This window comes from Microtus oregoni, unplaced genomic scaffold, assembly GCF_018167655.1.
Source record: "Microtus oregoni isolate MIOR12 unplaced genomic scaffold, Mior012 000005F_ref0000423, whole genome shotgun sequence".
Lineage (NCBI taxonomy): Eukaryota > Metazoa > Chordata > Mammalia > Rodentia > Cricetidae > Microtus > Microtus oregoni.
In genome coordinates, this window is record NW_024543064.1 from 4,350,281 (window position 1) to 4,371,762 (window position 21,482).

At 51.1% G+C, this 21,482-nt stretch overlaps 1 protein-coding gene across 3 annotated transcripts in view; it reads right to left on the bottom strand.

The window, feature by feature from the left end:
- The window catches only part of Acot7 (acyl-CoA thioesterase 7), a 99,085-nt gene that overhangs the window by 27,462 nt on the left and 50,141 nt on the right, over positions 1-21,482 (bottom strand). For all 3 annotated transcript variants that reach the window (XM_041651616.1, XM_041651615.1, XM_041651617.1), the window contains exons 5-6: positions 16,246-16,360; positions 8,630-8,716 (exon numbers count right to left, since the gene is read on the bottom strand). In XM_041651616.1, coding sequence (XP_041507550.1) covers positions 8,630-8,716; positions 16,246-16,360 — 202 coding nt within the window. The remainder of the gene's footprint in view (positions 1-8,629; positions 8,717-16,245; positions 16,361-21,482) is intronic.

The window sequence follows — 21,482 nt, forward strand, 5'->3', positions numbered from 1 at the left end:
TATTAAGAAAATGATAGTAACTTCATTTTATTTTATACATCCTACCCTTTGGTGATGACAAGAGGTTATTATGGGATGCAGGTGAGTGAGTGCTCCCTCATGGCCCTGGCTCCTCTGGGTCCTACCACCCTGCGGCACTGGGCCAGAACTAAGGAATCCCTGGCACAGGAGTCTTAATTAAGGCACTTAATACAGGTCATTTTTGGCAAGAAGCATACAAACAACCACAAATTTCTAAAGATAGTAACAAAATGTCACAAGTGGGACTTCAGCAAACAGACAGACACAGTGCAGCAGGTAAAGTTCTTGCCACCAAAGCAGACCGTTGGTGGAGGGAAAGAACCATCCTAGCAAGTTGTCTTGTACAGTCATGTTCACGCCATAGCACGCAGGACATGTAATGTTTTTAAGAAGCAGATACTACGCAAAGTCCCAGGTAGTCACGCCAGGCCGGAGCATCACAGACCAGGATGACAAGGCTAGCCAGTCTGCCTCAGGAAACTAGAAATCACGGCCGGAGCATCACAGACCAGGATGACAAGGCTAGCCAGTCTGCCTCAGGAAACTAGAAATCACGCTGTCTGCTCAAGGGTCAAGGGCAGCAGCAGAGCAGCAGGCTGCATTTGTCACGCAGGGCCTTGGGGACTTGTGGAGAGACAACAGCAGTGTAAATCCAGACCCAGGAGAATAGGCCAGAGGACAGGCTTAGCCTCAACCTAAAGCCATAAAAGGGCAGGCTCCTTCAGGGAGTCAGGACTGGAGCAGAGAGAGGCTGGTTTAGACTAACACACTGGTCACTTGGGATAGGACACCGAAGTTAGAGGCCACCTGCCCTGGGCACCCCAATGAAGTCACAGCCAAAGAGGGAGAAAAGGTTGGTTCGTGTGGTCAACAGGGAACATGAAGGAGTCAGCAGTCTAGGGACAGTAATGGGGTAGTGGGAAATGGGGCAGAGGGACCCTAGGGGTAGTACCTGTACTCTCCTGGGCCTTGACATACCAGGAGTCTGAGCTTTGGAGAGGTGGCAGGCAGGCCAGTTGGCCTCAGGGGGATGAACTCACAGAGACAGAAATGGCCAAGTAAAGAACCTTCACCTTCTGCCTCTCAGGTCCCAGTCAGAGCGTGGCTCCTGTTCACAAGGATGGTGCTGTGTTGGGGAGGCATGTGGAGAAGTGGGGGGTCAACAGAGGCGAGGGTAGCCAGGTTTTAGACCAGGACATATGGTGTATGTGCTCAGATCCTGACACGTTGAGAGAGGACAGGCCAAGAGGGGAGATGGAGGTTTTCTGGGATGGACCTGAGTCAGGGCCACCTGCAGGAATCTGGTCAGACAGAGGACAGAGACTGCTGGGAAGGAAGGGCCACAGCTCCAGAACAGCATTGCTGTCAGAGTCCAGGGCAGACGATGGGCTGGAGCTGTGTGGATACAGGAGCCATGGCCTCAGATGAATGGGTCCAGAGACAGGCACTGAGGTCTGAAGCAGGCGGGCAGGCAGAGGGCACAGCAAAAGGGCCTGAAGGGGCAGTGGCGGAGGGGATAAGGACTGGCCCAGGAGGTGTGCAGGGGAGCGATAAGTGGCAAGTCCTGCAGAAGCCCTGAGCACCTATCCATTGCAGTGGGCAGGTTCAGGAGAGCAGCAGGCCCAGGCTACAGCACAAGACTGAGAGAGGAGAGGCCCAAGTGGCTGGCAGAACCCTTTACCAGGGAGAAGGGGGCCCCGCTGCCACTGTCCTTGTGGCCACATCCACCTAGACAGTTTCACAAGCGCAGCACCTGCCACCTAGCTCACAAAGGCCCCCCCCAAAGGTAACTCTATTATCCTTTTCCAAAAGTAAGCCAGCACCAGAGTCGGGGAACTCGTGCTCCATGAGGTCGTCCTGCGAATGAGGGCTTCCCTCTACTCCCATGGAGAGAGCACAGGATGGAAGCTGCCTGTGCTCTGGTCACCAGCCCCACGATAACGGCATGCCCACGGAGGCTGGCCACTTGTCACTCCCTCTCCTGAGCTTGGCCACTGGTGGAAGCAGAATCAACCAAGCATGGAGCCTGAGGCTGCATTTTACTCGTCAGGTGTCAGGGGGGCTCACAGCAGAACCATCGCCAAAGCTGCTGCAGAGGGCAGAGGGGTCCTGAGGAGAAAGTCAGCTCTACAGGAGGGGATGGGGTCTCATGCTAACCACAATGATGGGGGGCAGCACAGGATGCTGGGGAGTGAGATGAACTCAGGTATCTTCTATGATAAAAGAATGAGGATCGAGGGGAGCACAGGGACCTAGAAGCCCGAGACAGAGGTGGGAAGGAAGCCTCCCCCAAGCCCTCTTTCTATGGCAGAGTCTGTTCTTCTCAGCACCAACACTTTGGTATTTTTTTCTTTTTAAGTCCCACAGGCTCGAAGCCGCCCACTTTTCCTGCGAACACTTTGGCCCTCTTCCCTGACTGTGGGGCAGCCGCTCCTTCTCCTTTAGGACGTGTGCCACCAGGCTTAACTTACCCAGGTCCAGCTCATGCATTTACCAAACCTGCTTTGGGGCATCGTATTTAAAATGCTCTTTACAATCAAAAGAAAATCCAACAATCATATTGCATAAATGCCCTCTGAACAGACAAATGATTAACTGTCCGAGACATCCTCTCCTTCTGCCCACGACAAAAAGCTAAAGGAGTAAACAGGACAAATTCTCAAAGTGGAGATGAACACAGGAGAACTCACTGTAGTTCCAACAATGTGGAGGCTCAAGTAGGAGGATCGCTTGAGCCAGGAGTTCAAAACCAGCTGAGCACCAGCAAGACTCATCTCAAACATAAAGAGGGCCAGCAAGATGACTCAGCAGGGAAGTACACCTGCCGCCAAGACTGATGGCTGAGATTGCACCGGAGTCCACCCGGTGGAAGGACAGAACCAGCTCCCTCCAGTGTCCTCTGAACACCACGGGCATAGGATGCTCACTGCATGTGTGCCACTCCCTCCTACCCAAGGTAAGCAAGTGAATAAATGCTGAGCCAGAGACGGCTGGCTTCAGGGCCAATGATAATGCTTTTCAGAAACTGCGAGCAAGAGTTAGAAGATGGCTCAGCAGGTGAGAGCACTGGCTGCACGGGCTCAACCTGAGCTCAAGTCCAGAAAGAGAAACGCAAACTTGTCCTCCAACCGCCCATGCACCCCCACATCCCGTGCACACACATGCACACATAATATGTACACTTAGCTTGAAAAACTTGAGGGAAAGGGGCATAAGGACAGTATCACTGAACTGCTAGGACAAAGACAAGTTCCAAGTGGATTTCTCACCTTCTAAGTCATCAAAGCCAGCCAGGCACTCCTTATGAAAACAAGAAGGCCCTAGGCACCAGCACATCCCTTTGGGAGAGGCCAATAATTTTTTTTTGTTTGTTTGTTTTTGTTTTTCGAGACAGGGTTTCTCTGTGGCTTTGGAGCCTGTCCTGGAACTAGCTCTGTAGACCAGGCTGGTCTCGAACTCACAGAGATCCGCCTGCCTCTGCCTCCCGAGTGCTGGGATTAAAGGCGTGCGCCACCATCTCCCGGCCTGGAATTTGTTTTTCTTAGGGTCTCACTGTGTGACCCATCAACTACCCTGGTTGTGGTCTGTGACTGCAGACACAGTGCCCTCAAGTACCAAGAGAACTGCCAACCATCAGACTAGTTTAGGAAGCCACCTGGTCTCCAGTTTGCTACCACAAGCCCCTCCCTCCCCTCCAGGCATCTCAGCAGCACTCAAGCCTCTACCCAGGAAGAAACCCTGGGAGGGAGCATTGCTGAGAGGAACCAGTTTGACCCAGAACCAAATGCAAACCAGAACATTGCTCTTTAAAACAGAACACAACACACACACACACACACACACACACACACCCCACCTCTTGTCCTCTGAAGACCAGGAGCTTCAACTGCAGAGGCCGCCAGATCACTCTGCATCAACTATGGCCACATCTAGGCTGAACCCGCCAGATCACTCTGCATCAACTATGGCCACATCTAGGCTGAACCCGCCAGATCACTCTGCATCAACTATGGCCACGTCTAGGCTGAACCCAAGAGGATGTACTCTCAACTACAGTGCCTGCTGGACTCCAGGCTGGCCACCCAGACCACTGGACAGCTTGTCCACAACCAGCCACCCGGGGAGGCCCAGCAGATCCAAGGACACAGCTGTAGGCAGCGGAGGAATGCGGCTTGGCTCTGTAAAGAGACTAACAACAACACAAATGGGCCGAGAGAGCAGAGAGATGGGATATGAACATTTGCTACGGCAAGGGCTCCCAGACAGAAAAGAGAGGTCACGGCAAGATGACCACGGACAGGATGCAGATCTTTCCGTGAGAAAGCCAGGCAGGTCCGAGCTGTAGAAATCGTGAGCCCAACAGGTGCAGGAAGAACTCTCACTGGGGAGGGTTCTCCCAAGAGGAGCTCCAGGGCAGTAGTGAGACCCCACTCCCCAATAGAGCCTGACAGAAACCCCAGTTCTTGGCCCCTAACCTTGATGATTGTTGGTGAGGTCTGAAGCAGCTTCAAATAGCTCTTGTCCAATGTGACTGTCTATCAAGTAGCACAGCGGTGCCTGGGGCCAGTGGGGAGTCACATAAAGATGGGGGGTAGCCAACAGGTCAGAGGCCTCTGCAACTGTGAGAACCACATCAACAGACAGCAGAGATGGGGCCACAATGGACAGGTGTAAGGGGATTCAGCCGTGCATTTGCTGGCTAAAACCAAGGAAGCTGAAGATGTGGACCAAAGCCCTATGGGTAGAAGGACTCTCCAAAAGAACCACACTTAGCCAGTTCATGTTTTCAGACATGCGAAATTCAGAAAAATTTCCTTCAACACCCCATGACAGAGAATATGACTGCAAATGAGTTTTTCCTTCACAGTGTCATGACATGTCTCTCACACCACCCAGCGTCCAACGACCCTGTGGACTGCCCCCACTAACCTTTGTTTTAAACATTTATTTATTATGTATACAGTGTTCTGCCTGCATGTCTGCCTGCAAGCCAGAAGAGCGCACCAGATCTCATCACTGATGGTTGTGAGCCACCATGGGGGCACTAGGAACTGAACTCAGGACTTCTGGAAGAGCAGCCAGTGCTCTTAACCACTGAGCCATCTCTCCAGCAGCCCCCACCACCAAGTTGTCACTTTAGCCCTGGTCACTCATGGCCACACTGTCCCTTGTGGCAGCAGCTGAGGGCATTTGCACAGCAGCACGTCCTCATCCCGCAGAAGCTGTCACCTGCTGTGGGAAGCACTGGAGGATGGAACCCACCCAAACCAGCAGAGGACAACCCAAGGCCCAGGAGTCACACATCCAACCCAGGTGAAAGGCACCCTGAACGATGGAATCTTCAGGGAACACTGGCACAGTGCAAGGGCTGGACCCAACAATCTGGGAAACCACCTTACCCAGAAGGCAACTGCAACCCTCCTGGTGTAGCCTGGACCCTTTCCTGTAGCTACAGCCTGACCTTATATGTTAGGACGGCAGGCAGTTTAGAAGAACAGAAGCAGTATCTAAAGTAGCTACAAGAGAGGAAGAAGGAGGAAACAAGAGGTAGTGACACTATGTCATACTTCAGGTTCAAAATAATGAAATAAAAAAAATTAAAAAAGTAAGCTGAGTGGTGGTGGTACACACCTTTAATCCCAGCACTTGGGAGGCAGAGGCAGACGGATGTCTGTAAGTTCGAAGCCAGCCTGTTCTACAGAGTGAGTTCTAGAGCAGGAAAGGAAAGAAGGAAGGAAGGAAGCAAGCAAGAAGGTACCAACAAAAAGGCTAGGGCCTTGGATTCCTCTAGGATCCATCCTGAATGGAGCTGCTGGCTGACCCCTTGGAGTCTCTCTTACTTGTACTCTGATCCCAATGCTCGTCAATCACCCCAGTAAGTTATAATTCAAGTGGGGTGAGGGGAACAACCAGAAAGGAAATGGATCCTTACAAACTGATACCTGGCACTGTCAGGAAGAGAAAGGACTGTAAGGTCTCATTTGGGGTTCAGAAGAAGGGGCTGTAAGGTTTCATTTGGGGTTCAGAAGAAGTGGCAGTAAAATCTCATTTTGGGGTTCAGAAGGGGCTGTAAGGTATCACTTGGGGTTCTGAAGAAGGGGCTGTAATTCATTTAGGTTCAGAAGAAGGAGCCGTAAGGTTTCATTTGGGGTTCAGAAGAAGGCAGAAGCCAAAGTTAGGAATGTGCCCCAACTCAGAACTCCCCACTGGAAAGGAAAATGACCATATCCCACCAGCCATGGCCACTCTGACCTCCATCCCTCAGGCAGCGAGAGGAGGACGGGTGAGATGCTGGGAAGCTGACACCTGGGTTCCACTGCGGTTCTTAACAGAAAGGTTCCCATCCCAATGCACCTTCCACAACCCTGTCACACCAGGGCCAAGCTCAACCAGCAACTGGGTCACTCGGTCAGCACCTTTCTAAAGTCCCATAACACAGAACCAGGGACTGTGGCAACATTCCCTTGTGTCCAGGTTCACCATCCCCTCATGTGACTGTTTATGGCTCGGTCAAGACTGACTCAGTGGTCTCAGCCGCCCCGGTTAACAACACCGACAGGGACAGCAATGGGTGGGTAGCTGCTGGTGTTGTCATTCACCCACTCCTGGCAAACTGACAGGTACGCAGGAAATGTTAGGGTCTGTAAAATTTGGGAGGCATATTTTATAAATCATGCACACGGAACTAAGAAACAGGCATTCGGCATCATAAGGCTGCTGTGAGTCTTCCTACACACACTTAAAGGGCCTAGACCAGAGGACTGCTCGCACTCTATAAACAGGCATGGCTTCTCAGGGGCTTTCCGAGAATTCTTAACGCATTCACTTCATTCTTGCTGACGCCTCGCAGACAAAGCCAAGAGGACCCACTTAAGATGTGTACTTTCACCAAGGAGCAGTAAGACGGAGCTGCCAGCCTTGGTGGAACTCTAGCATGTAAACAGAATAAGCTACACTGCGGCGTGGGGTTTTACAACCTCCCAGGCCAGGGCTCTGAGAGGCTGGAGAGCCTGTCTTGGTCTCAGAGGAGCCTCGCCAGCAGTGGCTATGCTTAGAGGAGAGGGAGGCTGCTGTCCACCTGGAGTTGAGACAGTGAGGCAGGGGTGTGGGGCACTGGCAAGGACAGAGCTGTTCTCCCGGTGGCAGGCCTGGGAAGCAGCACTTGCTACAAAGTAGAACTAACTTCCCCCAGGTGGGATCCGGGTGGGACCTCTGCCAATCAAAAGAGGCATGCAGACAGCCGTTAGTGAAAAGATGCAAACAATCCTGAAACTGAAAATAGAACCACATAAAGGGAGATTGGTTAAAAATAGGAAGACCAAGGCTTCAATCAGAGGCCACTCGGATTGTGGCAGACCCAGGGCCAGTGATCCTTCAACTCAAAAGTAAACCATGCCTCTTTGCATCTGTGTGAGGCACTACTTCCCAGGTAAAGACAGACTCTGGTTCCCATTCTTGAGGAATCCCTGGCAGAAACATCAATGTAAACCTAATGAAGCCATCTAAACTGGGGATAAAAATAAAACAGGCATCTTCTACAGAGGACGAACGGGAATGCAGTGTTCCAGGCACTGAGATGAGGGCAGAAGGGACAGTGATGGACAAAAGCACCTCCTACACCGGAGGACTGAGGACCAGATGTGCTCAGACCTTGAACCACATGTCACCTCCCAACTCCTGCCATCCTCTGCACTGCTTCGCTGCTTTGGTCTGGCATTTCTCTTTAAATCAGATCCATTTATGGCTGTTTTAGAAGCAGGGTCTTGCTGCTACCCAGGCTGGTCTCCAGTTCCTGGCCTTGAATAAGCCTCCCATCTGAGCCTCTTGACACACTGGGAATCCAAGCATCTCTGCTGCACTCTTCCCCGCCCCCCAGCCATCCACCATCTCGCCAGCCCTCCACTCTCGACACACTGGGAATCCACGCATCTCTGCCGCATGCCTGTAGAGCGAGCACTCCCCACTCCACAGCCATCGCCATCTCGCCAGCCCTAGACTCAGTTTCGCGGTTTATACTTTCCTCTCACCCAAGATGGCAATATCCATTTGTGCAATAGATGGGTTCCGTGTGTTTGTCTTATATCATAAAGAAATAATCGTACATTATAAAAGTAAAAACTGTCCTCCATGAGCCAAGAGCCACGTCCTCTGTGTCACAGTCAGAGGAACCTGGCCAGGACCTTTAAGGCCTATGTCATGAGAGGAAGAGCTCCAGCAACTCAAAACAGTAAAGGCAATTACCTGAGAACATTTATTTCTAAATAGCAGCTGACAGTGGGTTACCGGGTACTCTCCCAGACTGCAAGACCAAGCCCTGACACCACACAGCTCTGAGGTCCCTGGGTTCCATGTTGCCCTCTCCTGGGGTGCCCTCATCCAGCCAACTTTCATTTCCAATTTTAAAAACAGACACCAGCGGTATTTCAGTAATTTTTTATGCAACTTCTTGAAAGTTTAAATTTATACTTCACCAGACATGAAAGTCTAAACTAGGTCAGTAAGCAGCACGGCCTCCTGGGGGATGCTCAGGGCAGGCAGGAGAGGGGCCTCCTGGGGGATGCTGCCCTGGCAGGGGATGGAGCAGTAGCCAGAGCAATTTTAACCCTACCTCCATGCACGAAGCCGTGAAGGGTGCAGTCCGAGGGCCCCACCAGGTGGATCAAGCTGGACTGGCTGTAGCTCACGGTATTCGGCTCTAAAAAAGAACAAGAAAGAGATCAGATGTTGTACAGATAGGTCCCCACAGCCCAAAGGTAGCAAGGCTACTACTGCCCTGTATTCTCTGTCACCAGAAGGGGGACTGCAGTCACTTAGGTAGGTTTCTCTTAAGACAATGGAGGTCTCGGGCAGTACTGAGGAGCCTCTACCAGCAAGTCACAGTGCACTCTGGGTATGGTGGTGCTCACTAGACCCTGCTAATGGCAGTAATTGCATCCCTTGGTAGAAGGTTCCAGGCCTGACTCTGATCCTCCACAGGATGCCATCATTCAGTTAATTTTCCGTTCCAATGACACAAAGAGCAAGGACAGTGTTTCTTGCTTCCTGCATGGGCCCAGAAAGTCTCAGGCTTGACAGGTGTCTGGGCTGGCTTCCCTGAGTACCCCTCTTCCATGCCTGCCTCTGTCAGTGCAAACCTTCCAAGAACAGGGGACTGCAGCAGAGTTCCTGTCACTCAGCGCTGCTGCCAACTGGCTGGGAAAGGCTTCACTTAAAATTCTGTCCCTGGGGGCAGATGCCACTCCTCCAGGCTCCCTCTCCTCAGCAGGTACCCACATCCTGCCAAAAGCCTTTGGTCATGGAGAAGCCCTCATTCCTTTCATGCTGGGATCAGCGAGAGGCACCCATTCCTGCCCCAGCTGCTGAAGGAACTGCTGGACAAGGGTCACACAACAGGCACATGTCAGGTCCCAGAGATGTTGTCCTCATCGGGCCTTGAACAATACTTCTCAGCAGCAAAACAGTTGGTGGCATGCCTGTGCCTACACACACACACACACACACACACACACACACACACACTTTTACAGAAATCTTTCTCACAATGATTGTTTTACTTTTACGCTTATGTCTCACTGCATACCTGGCTGGGCTGAACTCACCGTGTGGACCTACCACACCCAGTGTGTTTTTACTCCTTTTGATAGAAGAATCTTAAGTGTCCCAGCTCATCTCCAACTCCATCTGTATCTATAAGGTTGGATTTCTGCTTGTAAAACAGGTGGGAACCACCAAGTCCGACCTATGTGGTGCTGGGGATTGAACCTTATAGTGGTATATTACTTGTGTTTTAATAAATAAAGTTTGCCTGAAGATCAGAGGGCAAAGCAGCCACACTAGTCAGCTATACAGGCCAGGGAGTGATGCACACACCTTTAATCCCAGCACTCGGGAGACAGAGGCAGGTGGATCTCTGTGAGTACAAGGCTACCCTGGGCTACACAGGATCAATACAGACACAGATCCTGATGGTGGTGATTCACACCTTTAATCTCAGTGTTTGGGAGTCACACATCTTTCATCCCAGCACTAGGGAGGTGGAGACAGGAAATATGGCTGGGCGGAGAGAGGAATATAAAGGGGAAGAAACAGGAACTCACTGGAGTGTGAAGTCTGAGGATTTGTGGAGACAGGATCTCGCCCTTTTGGATGAAGCTTTGGTAGAGGTAAAAGGTCTCTCTAGTGGTTGGCTGCTTTTCTTTTCTGATCTTCATGTTGAACCCCAATATCTGTCTCTGGGTTTTATTATTCGTGCAATAGAACCTAGAATCTTAACAAGCTGTCTACCACCTAAGCCACTGCCTTGCTCCCTTCTTTCTCACACTGAAAACCGACTGTGCACACAGCAGCGGGAGGTAACTGCAGCTGCAGGACAGAGCGACACCCAGCTCTTCCGCAGTCTGTTTGAGAACACTGGTGAGGCCAGTGCTCAGTGCTTAGAACCTGCACGCAGAAGCTTCCAATGCGCCGAAGCACCAGTGCCTCTCTGGTGTCCTTCTTTGGCCATTAGCTAACTCCTCAGGGAGCTGTGGGAGCAGGTGATGTCCATTTTCTTTTTATTGGTTCACAGCTCCTGGGGTGGCAGTGAATCCAACAGAGCCCCTCCCATGTCCCCCACATTCTACATTTTAAGTGACACAAGGAACACGGGAAAGGGGTCGGCTACAAGCAGATACACCCACAGAAAGGAGAGTGTCTTGAATACAGGCACCAGCGAGGTGCTGCACAAAGAGCCTTGTTTGCAGAGCCCAAGAGGTTACTACCATCTTGTCTGCATAAAAGGCGGGGCACAAATCTAAATTGCACACCCACTGAGTTATGGTGCTGAAGTAAACGGCTGAATAGAAACAGGTCATGGAGACCTTTGCCTCCATTGGTCTTGGGCAGGAAAGACAGAAGCTCCAGAAAGCAGCAGTTTATAAGCAGAACCCAGGATGATCTGAGTTCAGGGACTCGCGGCATCAAAGGTCAGATAGATAGACGTCCTGCCTCCAGACCTGGGGCTGAGGGGAACTTGAATCAAGAACCCTGAGATAGTGTGACTTCCTCATCCACATCTGTCCATGGAGGAAGAGTGCGGTGGGGTGAGGAAGAATGGAAAGTACCCTGGGGAGATCTCTGGGTAGAGTCACTGTCCTAGGAACTGGCACCTAAAGAAGTTCTGACGGGTCAAGTCTCACACTCAGAAGCAGGTGGGTGGTGACCCCATTTCCCTGTACCCACTGTGAATGATGCCCGTGTCAATAACGGACATGGAAGAAGCTTCCAGTTAGTAGAGTATCTCGGAATACACCAAGAAAACAAAACAGAATCCAATTAAGAGCTATCCCCATGGCTTTGGCCTGAGACACTGGAGGGTTTACTACTGTGTGGTTCAACTGGGCTCAGGTGTCTGTCATTTTGCAGTTCCCAGGCTTCTGCTCCCTCATCAACCATAATCAAGCACTTGGGCAAGCACAGCACCCATCTTCCCAGGGCATCAGATGCAGGACCACGAGGTGCTGCACCAGCACCATCTTCCCAAGGCATCAGATACAGGACCGTGAGGTGTTGCATGCAAACACCGTGGAGAGGACTACACACCACCACGTCTAAACAGGACCTCATGACTGCCCTTGAGACAGGTTCTCCATGTTCAAAGACACTGGGATGGAGATGTGAGGACAAATGGAGCCAAGTGACTGTCAGGCCTGTTCTCTCCCTGTCCCACATACACAGTGGACCGCGCTTGCCTGGCTCCAGTGTGGGGAATAGGGACTGGCCACACTACCCACGAGTCTCAGAAGAGCTGTGGGTTGCTTTTAGACCTGACCTATCTAAAATCTGGAATGTGAGCCCCTGCAATGACCCGTCCTAGAGGCTCTTCCAGGCCACTTGCTATTGATGGTGGATGGTAACAGTTCAATCAGCTTCCACAACAGGCAAGTGGCCTTTGTTATCCATGGAGTCAACCAAACTTTTAAACAAAAATACTTGCAGCAGCTGGGCAGTGGGGCGCACACCTTTAATCCCAGCACTCAGGAGGCAGAGGCAGGTGGATCTCTGAGTTTGAGGCCAGCCTGATCTACAGAGCGAGTTCTAGGACAGCCAGGGCTACACAGACAAGAAATCATGTCTCAGAAAACCAAAAAGCACTTGCAACACAAGCAGTGATAGTGATGCACACCTGTGATCCCAACACTCAAGAGGTTGAGGCCAAGGGCTGCCTGAGCTACACAGTGAGACCCTGTCCGAAAAGAATTGGGAGGAGGGGAGTATGTCTGTATGGACATATAGAGAGGGGCTTTTGGTCATTATTTCTCAAATAAAACAGGTTAATTACTATTATTTAATAGCATTTACATGATGTTAGGTATTATTCGTAATTACAAGAAGAATTAGCATATACAGGAGGTTTGCATATATAGGTTCCATGTGTTTGATACAGTGTGTGAGGTTATATGCAAGCCCCACTCATTTTAGTCATGAGATTTTGTGCACCCTTGGGTTCTGGAACCCATCCCCCATGGATGCCAAGAGAAGACATCTCTCTCTCTCTCTCTCTCTCTCTCTCTCTCTCTCTCTCTCTCTCTCACACACACACACACACACACACACACACACACAGAGTCTTATATTGTATATGATAAATATATTCAATTTAATCAAACAGATGACAAAGCTACAGAAAAAAGGGGCCTGAGTCCCCAAGTCTCCACCATTTGAGGGAAACCCAGTTTTGAATCTGCCTAAGCAGGAACTGCATCCCTATTTATGCACTAACATGCTGGGGTTTACCTGCTGCAGCAGTTACTATGACTCTGACCTTTAAACCTGAGTTTCCAAACCATTTGGGGACCCCTAGGGAAGCACCAGGCAAGGTTTCATAGGCTCTAGACATACCCCCTCTCCGAGCCCACCCACCTGCCAGGAGCTACTTCCCTGCCCAGGTTACACCCAGCGCCCTTTCACCCTACAAGCCTGCAGCTCAGTGTTGCCTTGTCTGTTTCCACCAAGGAAAGTGAGGATTAGATGCCCAGAGAACCGGGATTGAAACCAAGTAAACTCCAGAACCTTTCCTCCTGTCTCCACACACCAGATTCCCCCAAGACCAGTGCTGAAGGAACCAGGATCATGGCCAAACTGGATGGTCATGGACATCGGAGAGGCACTTTAGATACAGGACTAGGACCAAAAGCCATGCAGGGAGTGGCTCTAAGCGGATCTGCCTGGGCACTGCTGACCCTGGAAGGCAGAGCTTAATCCAGGATCAGGAGCTTGGTGGCCTGCCAAGGCTCCCCACTGCTCTGCCTGAGGTAGCCTGGGAAGTGAACACTATTTCAAGGACAAGTGAAGACAGCACTTGGTCACGTCTGAGGTAATGCTGATGGCATCATAAACCCAGCCGACCTGGAAATGGTCTTGTGGTCTGAGCCCCCGCGGTGTTAAAGCTGGGCAGCTGATGGTCACAAACCTGGCAGCTCAAAAGCAACTTTTCTCTTGTCAGACAGAGAAAATGGCACAGAAAGGGGGCTTCTAAAGAATTACCAGACTCCCCAAGGACACCTACCTGAAAGACAGTGGAGGGGGGGAGGCTAGGTTGCTAGGCAACACTGAGCTCAGGTTCTAGTTGCATAAGTAGGTAGGGGTGAGGCCAAAAGGTGAATGCAGTGGGGGAGGGGAGGCATGAATGCTACATTGTAGAGCTCTACCCTCCAAGAATGAGGGAGGGGCACTGTCATCCTGAAGTAAAGCAGCTACGATTGGGACCCTTGCCCACAAAACTCCCTAGTGAAGAGAGGGGGACTTCAGACTTCACAGGATTTCCAAGAGGCGGTGTGTGTCGCCTTCCTGTCAGGGCACACAGCCGCTGCTGGGAGAGGGGGTACCTGTAACACCTGTGAGTCTCCTACACTCCTAACTAGCCGGCACACCAAGAGAGCCTGGGGTGAAATGACTTCCTTCTTCTGCCTTTGGGGCTCCAAATTTGGAACATTTGTTCCTGTCTCCCTAGGAAAGATAATACAACAGCCCCATCTGGGAAAGATACAAACCTTGTCCACACTGCTCCTGTGGACACAGCACCCCAACAGCCCACTCACTCAGCAGAGCCCACCACACAGGCAGGAGGACAGGGACAGTGGACCCAAGAGAACAAGGGTGGTTCTGCCAGGAAACGGAAGTTGGAAACACAGTATCACAGAGACCATGAAAAGGGCGAACACTTGCCTAGTCTGTACAAGGCTCTGGATTCAAGCCTCGCTACCCAAGAAAAAAATGAGAAAAGAGTAAAGAGCAGACACGTGACCCCTGTTCCACTTCTCAGATCCAATCAGCTGAGGGAGATGTATTTTTACAAGAGACAGAAAAACAAAACATGTAAAAATCCCCCAGAAAGCCCCGAGTTCACACTGCCAACTTCAATCACTGTCATCAAGCAATGGACTGTGATGACATCTAAGTATCAGAGTCACAGCAGGAGAAGGTGGGGACGACAGTCTCCGGAGTAGAGGAAGCTACTCTGATTGACAGCTGAGTAATTTCAGATTCCGAGATGGTAAGATAAGGTCTAACACCCCAAAACTGGGCTCTTTGGGTTTTTTTTGAGATGGGGTCTTGTTATGTAGTCCAGGCTAGAGCTGAACTCGCTGCAAACCTGCCTCAGCCCTCCGAACACTGGGGTTCCAGTTCAGTTCTCATTCTCTCTCCCTCCTTCCTTTCTCTTTTGTTAAAAGCAGATGTAGGGGTAGAAGAGCCCAACCAAGAGTGAAGATTTTACACCCTGCCCAGGCCATGGGCCCCGGATGACGGGTGTTCCGGGTGTAGTAAGCTGAGAAAGGAGGAAGAATGAATGACAGGCAAACTGCTGGATGCTCAGGCAGACACAGGGTGAGACACCTGCGCATGCGCAGCAGTGCCACTGCATGGACAGTCCCACAGCGTGTGCTCAGGCCGCATGGACTGAGAGAGCCAAGTAGAGACAAACTTCCACTCACCCAGGGGCCTGAGACACTGGAGGCCAGAAAGTCCTCTGCTCAGGGACATCAAGAAACCCAAAACAGAATCCTGAGTATTAGTATGGATGCAGGCTATTTCCAGCAAGATAGAGAAGCTCCTAGCACATTCTAGAAAGAAAGTATTCTCTCAAGACTATTAAACTCTGGCGACTGCATGTGCAGGGAGTCACAGACGTTACCTGGAAAACCTCCCTCTAACAGTGGGCCCACACACAATCCCTCACCAAGTTCCTGCCCCGAATGTCACCAAGGAACCTAGGGAAGCCCCTATTTAGTTTTTGGACAGACACTACATGGAAACATATACCAGCCTGGTAGGGGACAGAGGAAAGGAAGGAAAGATCCCACAATGAGAGTTGAAGCCTGTCACTTGCGTGGTGAGAACAACAGAGTTACGCAGAGGCAAACATCTACCTACAGGAGCCTGTGGAGAAAAGGTGCTTCAATCTGGGGTCGTCTCCTGACCCCAGACCGGTCCTGGAGAAAAGGTGCTTCAATCTGGGGTCGTCTCCTGACCCCAGACCGGTTCTAGAGAAAAGGTGCTTCAATCTGGGGTCGTCTCCTGACCCCAGACCGTTCCTGGAGAAAAGGTGCTTCAATCTGGGGTCGTCTCCTGACCCCAGACCGGTCCTGGAGAAAAGGTGCTTCAATCTGGGGTCGTCTCCTGACCCCAGACCGGTCCTGGAGAAAAGGTGCTTCAATCTGGGGTTGTCTCCTGACCCCAGACCGGTCCTGGAGAAAAGGTGCTTCAATCTGGGGTCGTCTCCTGACCCCAGACCGGTTCTAGAGAAAAGGTGCTTCAATCTGGGGTCGTCTCCTGACCCCAGACCGTTCCTGGAGAAAAGGTGCTTCAATCTGGGGTCGTCTCCTGACCCCAGACCGGTTCTGGAGAAAAGGTGCTTCAATCTGGGGTCGTCTCCTGACCCCAGACCGGTTCTGCTAATGCTGTAGACATTTGCTCAAAAACAAGTTCCTGAGAAAAGTCCCCACCCAGACTCTCAGAAGGAGCCAATGCCACCTCTGCCTGCCAGCTGTGCTACAGAAAGAAGTATACCTGGCCAAGGGCAGGACAATGGACAAACGCTGGCTCCAGGAGAGAATTCAACACCCAAGAGCCCGGAGGGTAGTAAAAGCATACTGGTAAGCTTCTGTGGCCTGTGAGGCACCCTGAGGAATGGCATCTGTCCCTGGTATCAGCCTACTCCAATCCCGTCCCCAGCCCCCAATTCACCTGGGTTCAGGACAGGCTGGACGATGTCCCCGTTCCTCCACTTGGTCTCCATACGTTCTAGCTTCTGGGCTTCATAGCGCTTCCGACCCTCTTCCTCCAGTTCCTGCCGCGAATACTGTGGAAAGGAAGCCAGACAGAGAGAGGGTCCAGTGTGGGGGGACACAGCCTTCCTCCATACCCTCCAGATAGAGAAAGGGTCCAGTGTGGGGGGACACAGCCTTCCTCCATACCCTCCAGACAGAGAGAGGGTCCAGTGTGGGGGGACACAGCCTTCCTCCATACCCTCCAGATAGAGAAAGGGTCCAGTGTGGGGGGACACAGCCTTCCTCCATACCCTCCAGACAGAGAAAGGGTCAAGTGTGGGGAGACACAGCCTTCCTCCATACCCTCCAGACAGAGAGAGGGTCAAGTGTGGGGGGACACAGCCTTCCTCCATACTCTCCAGACAGAGAGAGGGTCAAGTGTGGGGGGACACAGCCTTCCTCCATACCCTCCAGACAGAGAGAGGGTCAAGTGTGGGGGGACACAGCGTTCCTCCATACCCTCCAGATAGAGAAAGGGTCCAGTGGGGTGGGGGACACAGCCTTCCTCCATACCCTCCAGATAGAGAGAGGGTCCAGTGGGGTGGGGGACACAGCGTTCCTCCATACCCTCCAGATAGAGAAAGGGTCCAGTGGGGTGGGGGACACAGCGTTCCTCCATACCCTCCAGATAGAGAAAGGGTCCAGTGGGGTGGGGGACACAGCGTTCCTCCATACCCTCCAGATAGAGAAAGGGTCCAGTGGGGTGGGGGACACAGCGTTCCTCCATACCCTCCAGGCTCCAGGCCAGAACCCCGCCCTTCTAGCATTCTGTAATCAGAACTGCTCCCTTTCTTCTGACGGCATGACCACTATATAACAAGAATACAGGACAGATGAGAGGTTCACAGTGTGCCCCTCATCAGAGACAGCCTGGTAGACACCACAGTTAGATCTCAGTATACCTATGGATATACAAAGTCCTGTTCCTGACACGAGAGCTGAGCCCCTGCTTCATTATGTCACTGCAACACAGTCTATGTGACTGATGGTCATTTAGCAGTGTCCCTCTCTGCTATTAAAATGACACCATTTTGATGATTCTTGGCCACATCCTATCACTTGGCGCCTGACTCTGTCCTGAACATTAAGCTGAAGAATCCCAGATCACCCTCCTGCTATCTTTGTTATCCACCAGCCAATCAGCAGGCAGGACCTTTGCACAGCCAGGCAAAAACAGGCTGAAACAGCCCCAAGGCGCTCCTAATGAATCACAGGAGTTTGGTCCAGGAAGTGTAAATATAAAATCTATTATAATGCACACCTTTAATCCCAGCATTAGGGAGGCAGAGGCAGGCAGATCTCTGAGTTAGAGGCCAGTCTGGTTCCCAGAGCAACTTCCAGGACAGCCACAGCTACACAGAGCAACTCTGTGTAGAAAAAAAAAAAAAAACAACTAAGTATCAATAAAATCTATTATACAAGCTGAGATTTCTCAAATCCTGAAAATGACGGGGATAAAGGATTTTTAATACCACATTTAATGCCTCATTTCCTCCCTGGGATCCTTGGAGTCCTGGGTGCTAGCTTCAGGTATGTACCAAGTCCACTGTCCACCCACTCTCGGAAGCCTCTGTCCTGAGCCCCCAGGGGCAGTACACACTCCCCTTAATCTGGCCCTCCACACTAAGCACTGCCCAGTCACTGTCCCTGCCCTCCGTGCTGAGCACTGCCCAGTCAGTCTCTCTGCCCTCCGTGCTGAGCACTGCCCAGTCAGTCTCCCTGCCCTCTGTGCTGAGCACCGCCCAGTCAGTCTCTCTGCCCTCCGTGCTGAGCACCGCCCAGTCAGTCTCTCTGCCCTCCGTGCTGAGCACTGCCCAGTCAGTCTCCCTGCCCTCTGTGCTGAGCACCGCCCAGTCAGTCTCTCTGCCCTCCGTGCTGAGCACTGCCCAGTCAGTCTCCCTGCCTTCCGTGCTGAGCACTGCCCAGTCAGTCTCCCTGCTCTCAGCCTCCCCTTCTGCTTCCCCACTCAGTCTGCATTTCTGGCCAAGTCCTCCGGTTCCTCCCTTCCTGTCAAAGCCTCTCTGACCATAAATCACGCTGAATGGCAGCTTTAGACCTCCTTTCTAAAGACACGTTCCTGCTCCAGGCTTGGCTGAGCAGCTGGGCAGAATTCTGGGGATTAACCATCCATCCCCTTCAACTGAAGAATGCTTCTTCAAAGTAGGCCAAGGAGGGAGCTGAGAGGTTTGCTCAAAAGATAAAAGTCAAGTGCCACTGTAAGGAACATTTAACACTGCAGGAGACATTCAACCTTCCCTTCTGTGAGCTGATTACTTCCTGACGCTCATGCCCAGTGTTCAGGGGGCAAGAGCAGCATCTGTTTGTGTTTGGTCCATCACACAGAACTGATGGTCAGATTCCAACATCCTCAAGAAACGCCTTCCAGAGATTTTAGAGAGGATGGTGCACAAGGTGCAGGGTTCCCCCCACACCCCCACCACCACCACAAGGCCAAGCGCTGGCTAGAGATGGCTCAGTGGTTAGGAGTAAGGGCTGCTCTTGCAGAAGACCCGTATCCATCTTTAACTCCAGTCCCAAGCGATCCCACACCCTCTTCTGGCCTCTACGGTACACTGCTCGTATGTGGAGCACAGATATACATTCAGGCACAAAACATAAAAACCAGAGCAGCAGACAATGCGTTCAGGTCCTCAGACTTGGGGGCCTCCTAGAGCAAGTGCACTGAAACACTCCAGAGGAGCCGGTCTGTTCAGCACCAGGGGCCTCCCGGCGCAGCAGTCCCGCTGACTTCTTTAATAATCACAAGGAAAGCTGCAGTCTACCAGGCTCGACAAGCCATACTCTAAAGTGACACAGTGACCACAGTCACACCTGGTAACCAACCTGGACTCAGGTGTGCGTGCGTGTGTACTACACATAGCAACAGACAGCTGCACACTTTCTTGAATGACTGTCACTCTCTGTGAAAGGTTGGTAGGAGGATGCTCATAGCATCTGAAGCCTAAATTCAAGCTCCAGGTACCTGTACCTCCTAGAACAAGGAAGGGAGTCATGATTTCCAGGGTCAGGACAGATCTCTTACGGGCCCTGCCAGGGAATACAGGGACCTATATTCCCAGAAAATTGGTTGGTATCTGTGGGAAGACTCCAGATCATTCCAGCAGCTGCTGCAGCTGGGGGCTGGTGTACTTCCTTCCTCGGCCCCCTTGGCCTCAGCTTGGTGGCCCAGTTTCAACACACTCCTCTACAAAGCCCAACTAGTATTTATGTGTCATCAACCCCGATACATGAAACAAACAAAAAGGCTGTAGGCCTCCTTCCGCACATGGGGGGCACTCGTGACTGCACAAGGAGCATGGGGTAAGAGCGCAGAGAGCCAGAGCCGGTCCCTGTGGTGAGGACTTTCTGGATCACCCGTGCAACTGGCTAGAGCCTGTGAGTGGCTCCAGCCTTTAGGGCCTGATGTTTGAAAAGTAGTCATGTGCTCAGTCTAGGGATGTCCGGAGGCCACAGCACAGAGCCTTGCAGCCACACCGGACAAGAGCATCAAGGACTGCAAGGGATGCTCCTGTGGGACCTTGCTGAGACAAGGGGAGAGTGTACATGCGCTCTAGAGTGGCTATTACCATGCATTTGATTGCCACTAGGCCTGAGCCCCAGGCAGCAGCCAAACCAAGAAGCAGGAAGAGCAGCGGCGCTCAGGAGGGGTGGGAGGGAGCGTGAGAGGGAGGGTGGGCGCTGGCCCAAGAAGCACACCCAGGGTTGAACAGGGTTCATCAAGAGAGAACCATGGAACCTCAGAACGGGGGCATTTCTGAAAATGGACTTTGCAAATGCAGTTGGAGTAGGGTAGCCCTAAGTCCTACAGCCAGTGTCTAAGACCATACAAAGACACGTCCAAAGGGAAAGTGAGGTGGACAATGAGGCTATACGCCTGCACCACAAGGAGCTACAACAGGACATGGGAACTTCCCCTTGAGCTCCACAGGGCATGCGGCCCTGGCCACAAAGGATTTGGGGCTTGACAATCAGAACTGTGAACAAATAATCTTCTATAGTTTTCAATTTTTATTTTATTTTACTTTTGAGACAGGGGGACTCTCTCTCTCTCTCTCTCTCTCTCTCTCTCTCTCTCTTTCTCTCTCTCTGTAGCCTCGGTTGTCCCAGAACTCTTTGTGGATCACGTTGGCCTTGAACTCACAGAGATTCACCTGCCTCTGCTTCCCAAGTGCTAGGATTAAAAGTGTGTGTGTGTGTGTGTCATTATTTCTGGCCTTCCTTAGTTTAATTTTTACTTTTTATTTTTCTTGAGGGTGGTTTAGAAACAGGTTTTCTCTGTGTAGCCCTGGCTGTCCTGGAACTTACTCTGTAGACCAGCTGACCTTGAACTCAGAGATCTGCCTGCCCCTACCTCTGCCTCCCTAGTATTGGGACAAAAGACATATGCCACCACTGGTCAGCTCTTCTTTAGTTTTTAAACCACCCAGAGCCATAACACTTTGTCACAGCCATCTCAGGACAGTAACACAGGCAGGACTGAGGACCACCGGCCTCTGCTTTGCTCACAGGAAGAGACCTGCTGAGCACAACTGCTGACCAGAACCAGCACAGCTAGGCCAAGGCTAAGCTGCCCTTTCTCAGAAGCAGGAGTTCTCTGTCACCAGAGGGTTCTTTTAAAATACCTAGACTTCCCAGAACAACAACAAAAATATTCACAAGACAAGTCAACAATTTTCAATTTAACAAAGGTAAGACAATTGATAATTCTCTATAATGGCCAGAATATTATGTTATAAATCATATACACAAAATGAACCATAGGTTTAAAATCACAAACTATAAAAGAGAAGACGTTTCTGCTGATGTATATAAAGCATTGCCTGATATGCTTGCTGTGTTTTTCAGAAGAAATTAAATGTCTAGACTACCTCAGATACTTCTGCTGCTACTGTGTAAACACTCCTGATCTTATCACTACATTGTGCATTATATTAATACTCTGTTTGCTAATATCCTATTCATTTGAAATAAAATGGTTGTTATTTAACTTTAAAAACATCAGTTATTCCTCAAGATAAATTAGAGATACATTTGAAAATAATTATGTATATTTTGAAAAATTATGAAGGCAATTGGATATTATTGTTCATATTCTGGAGTGTAAATAAATAATAGACATCCCTTAAAAAAATA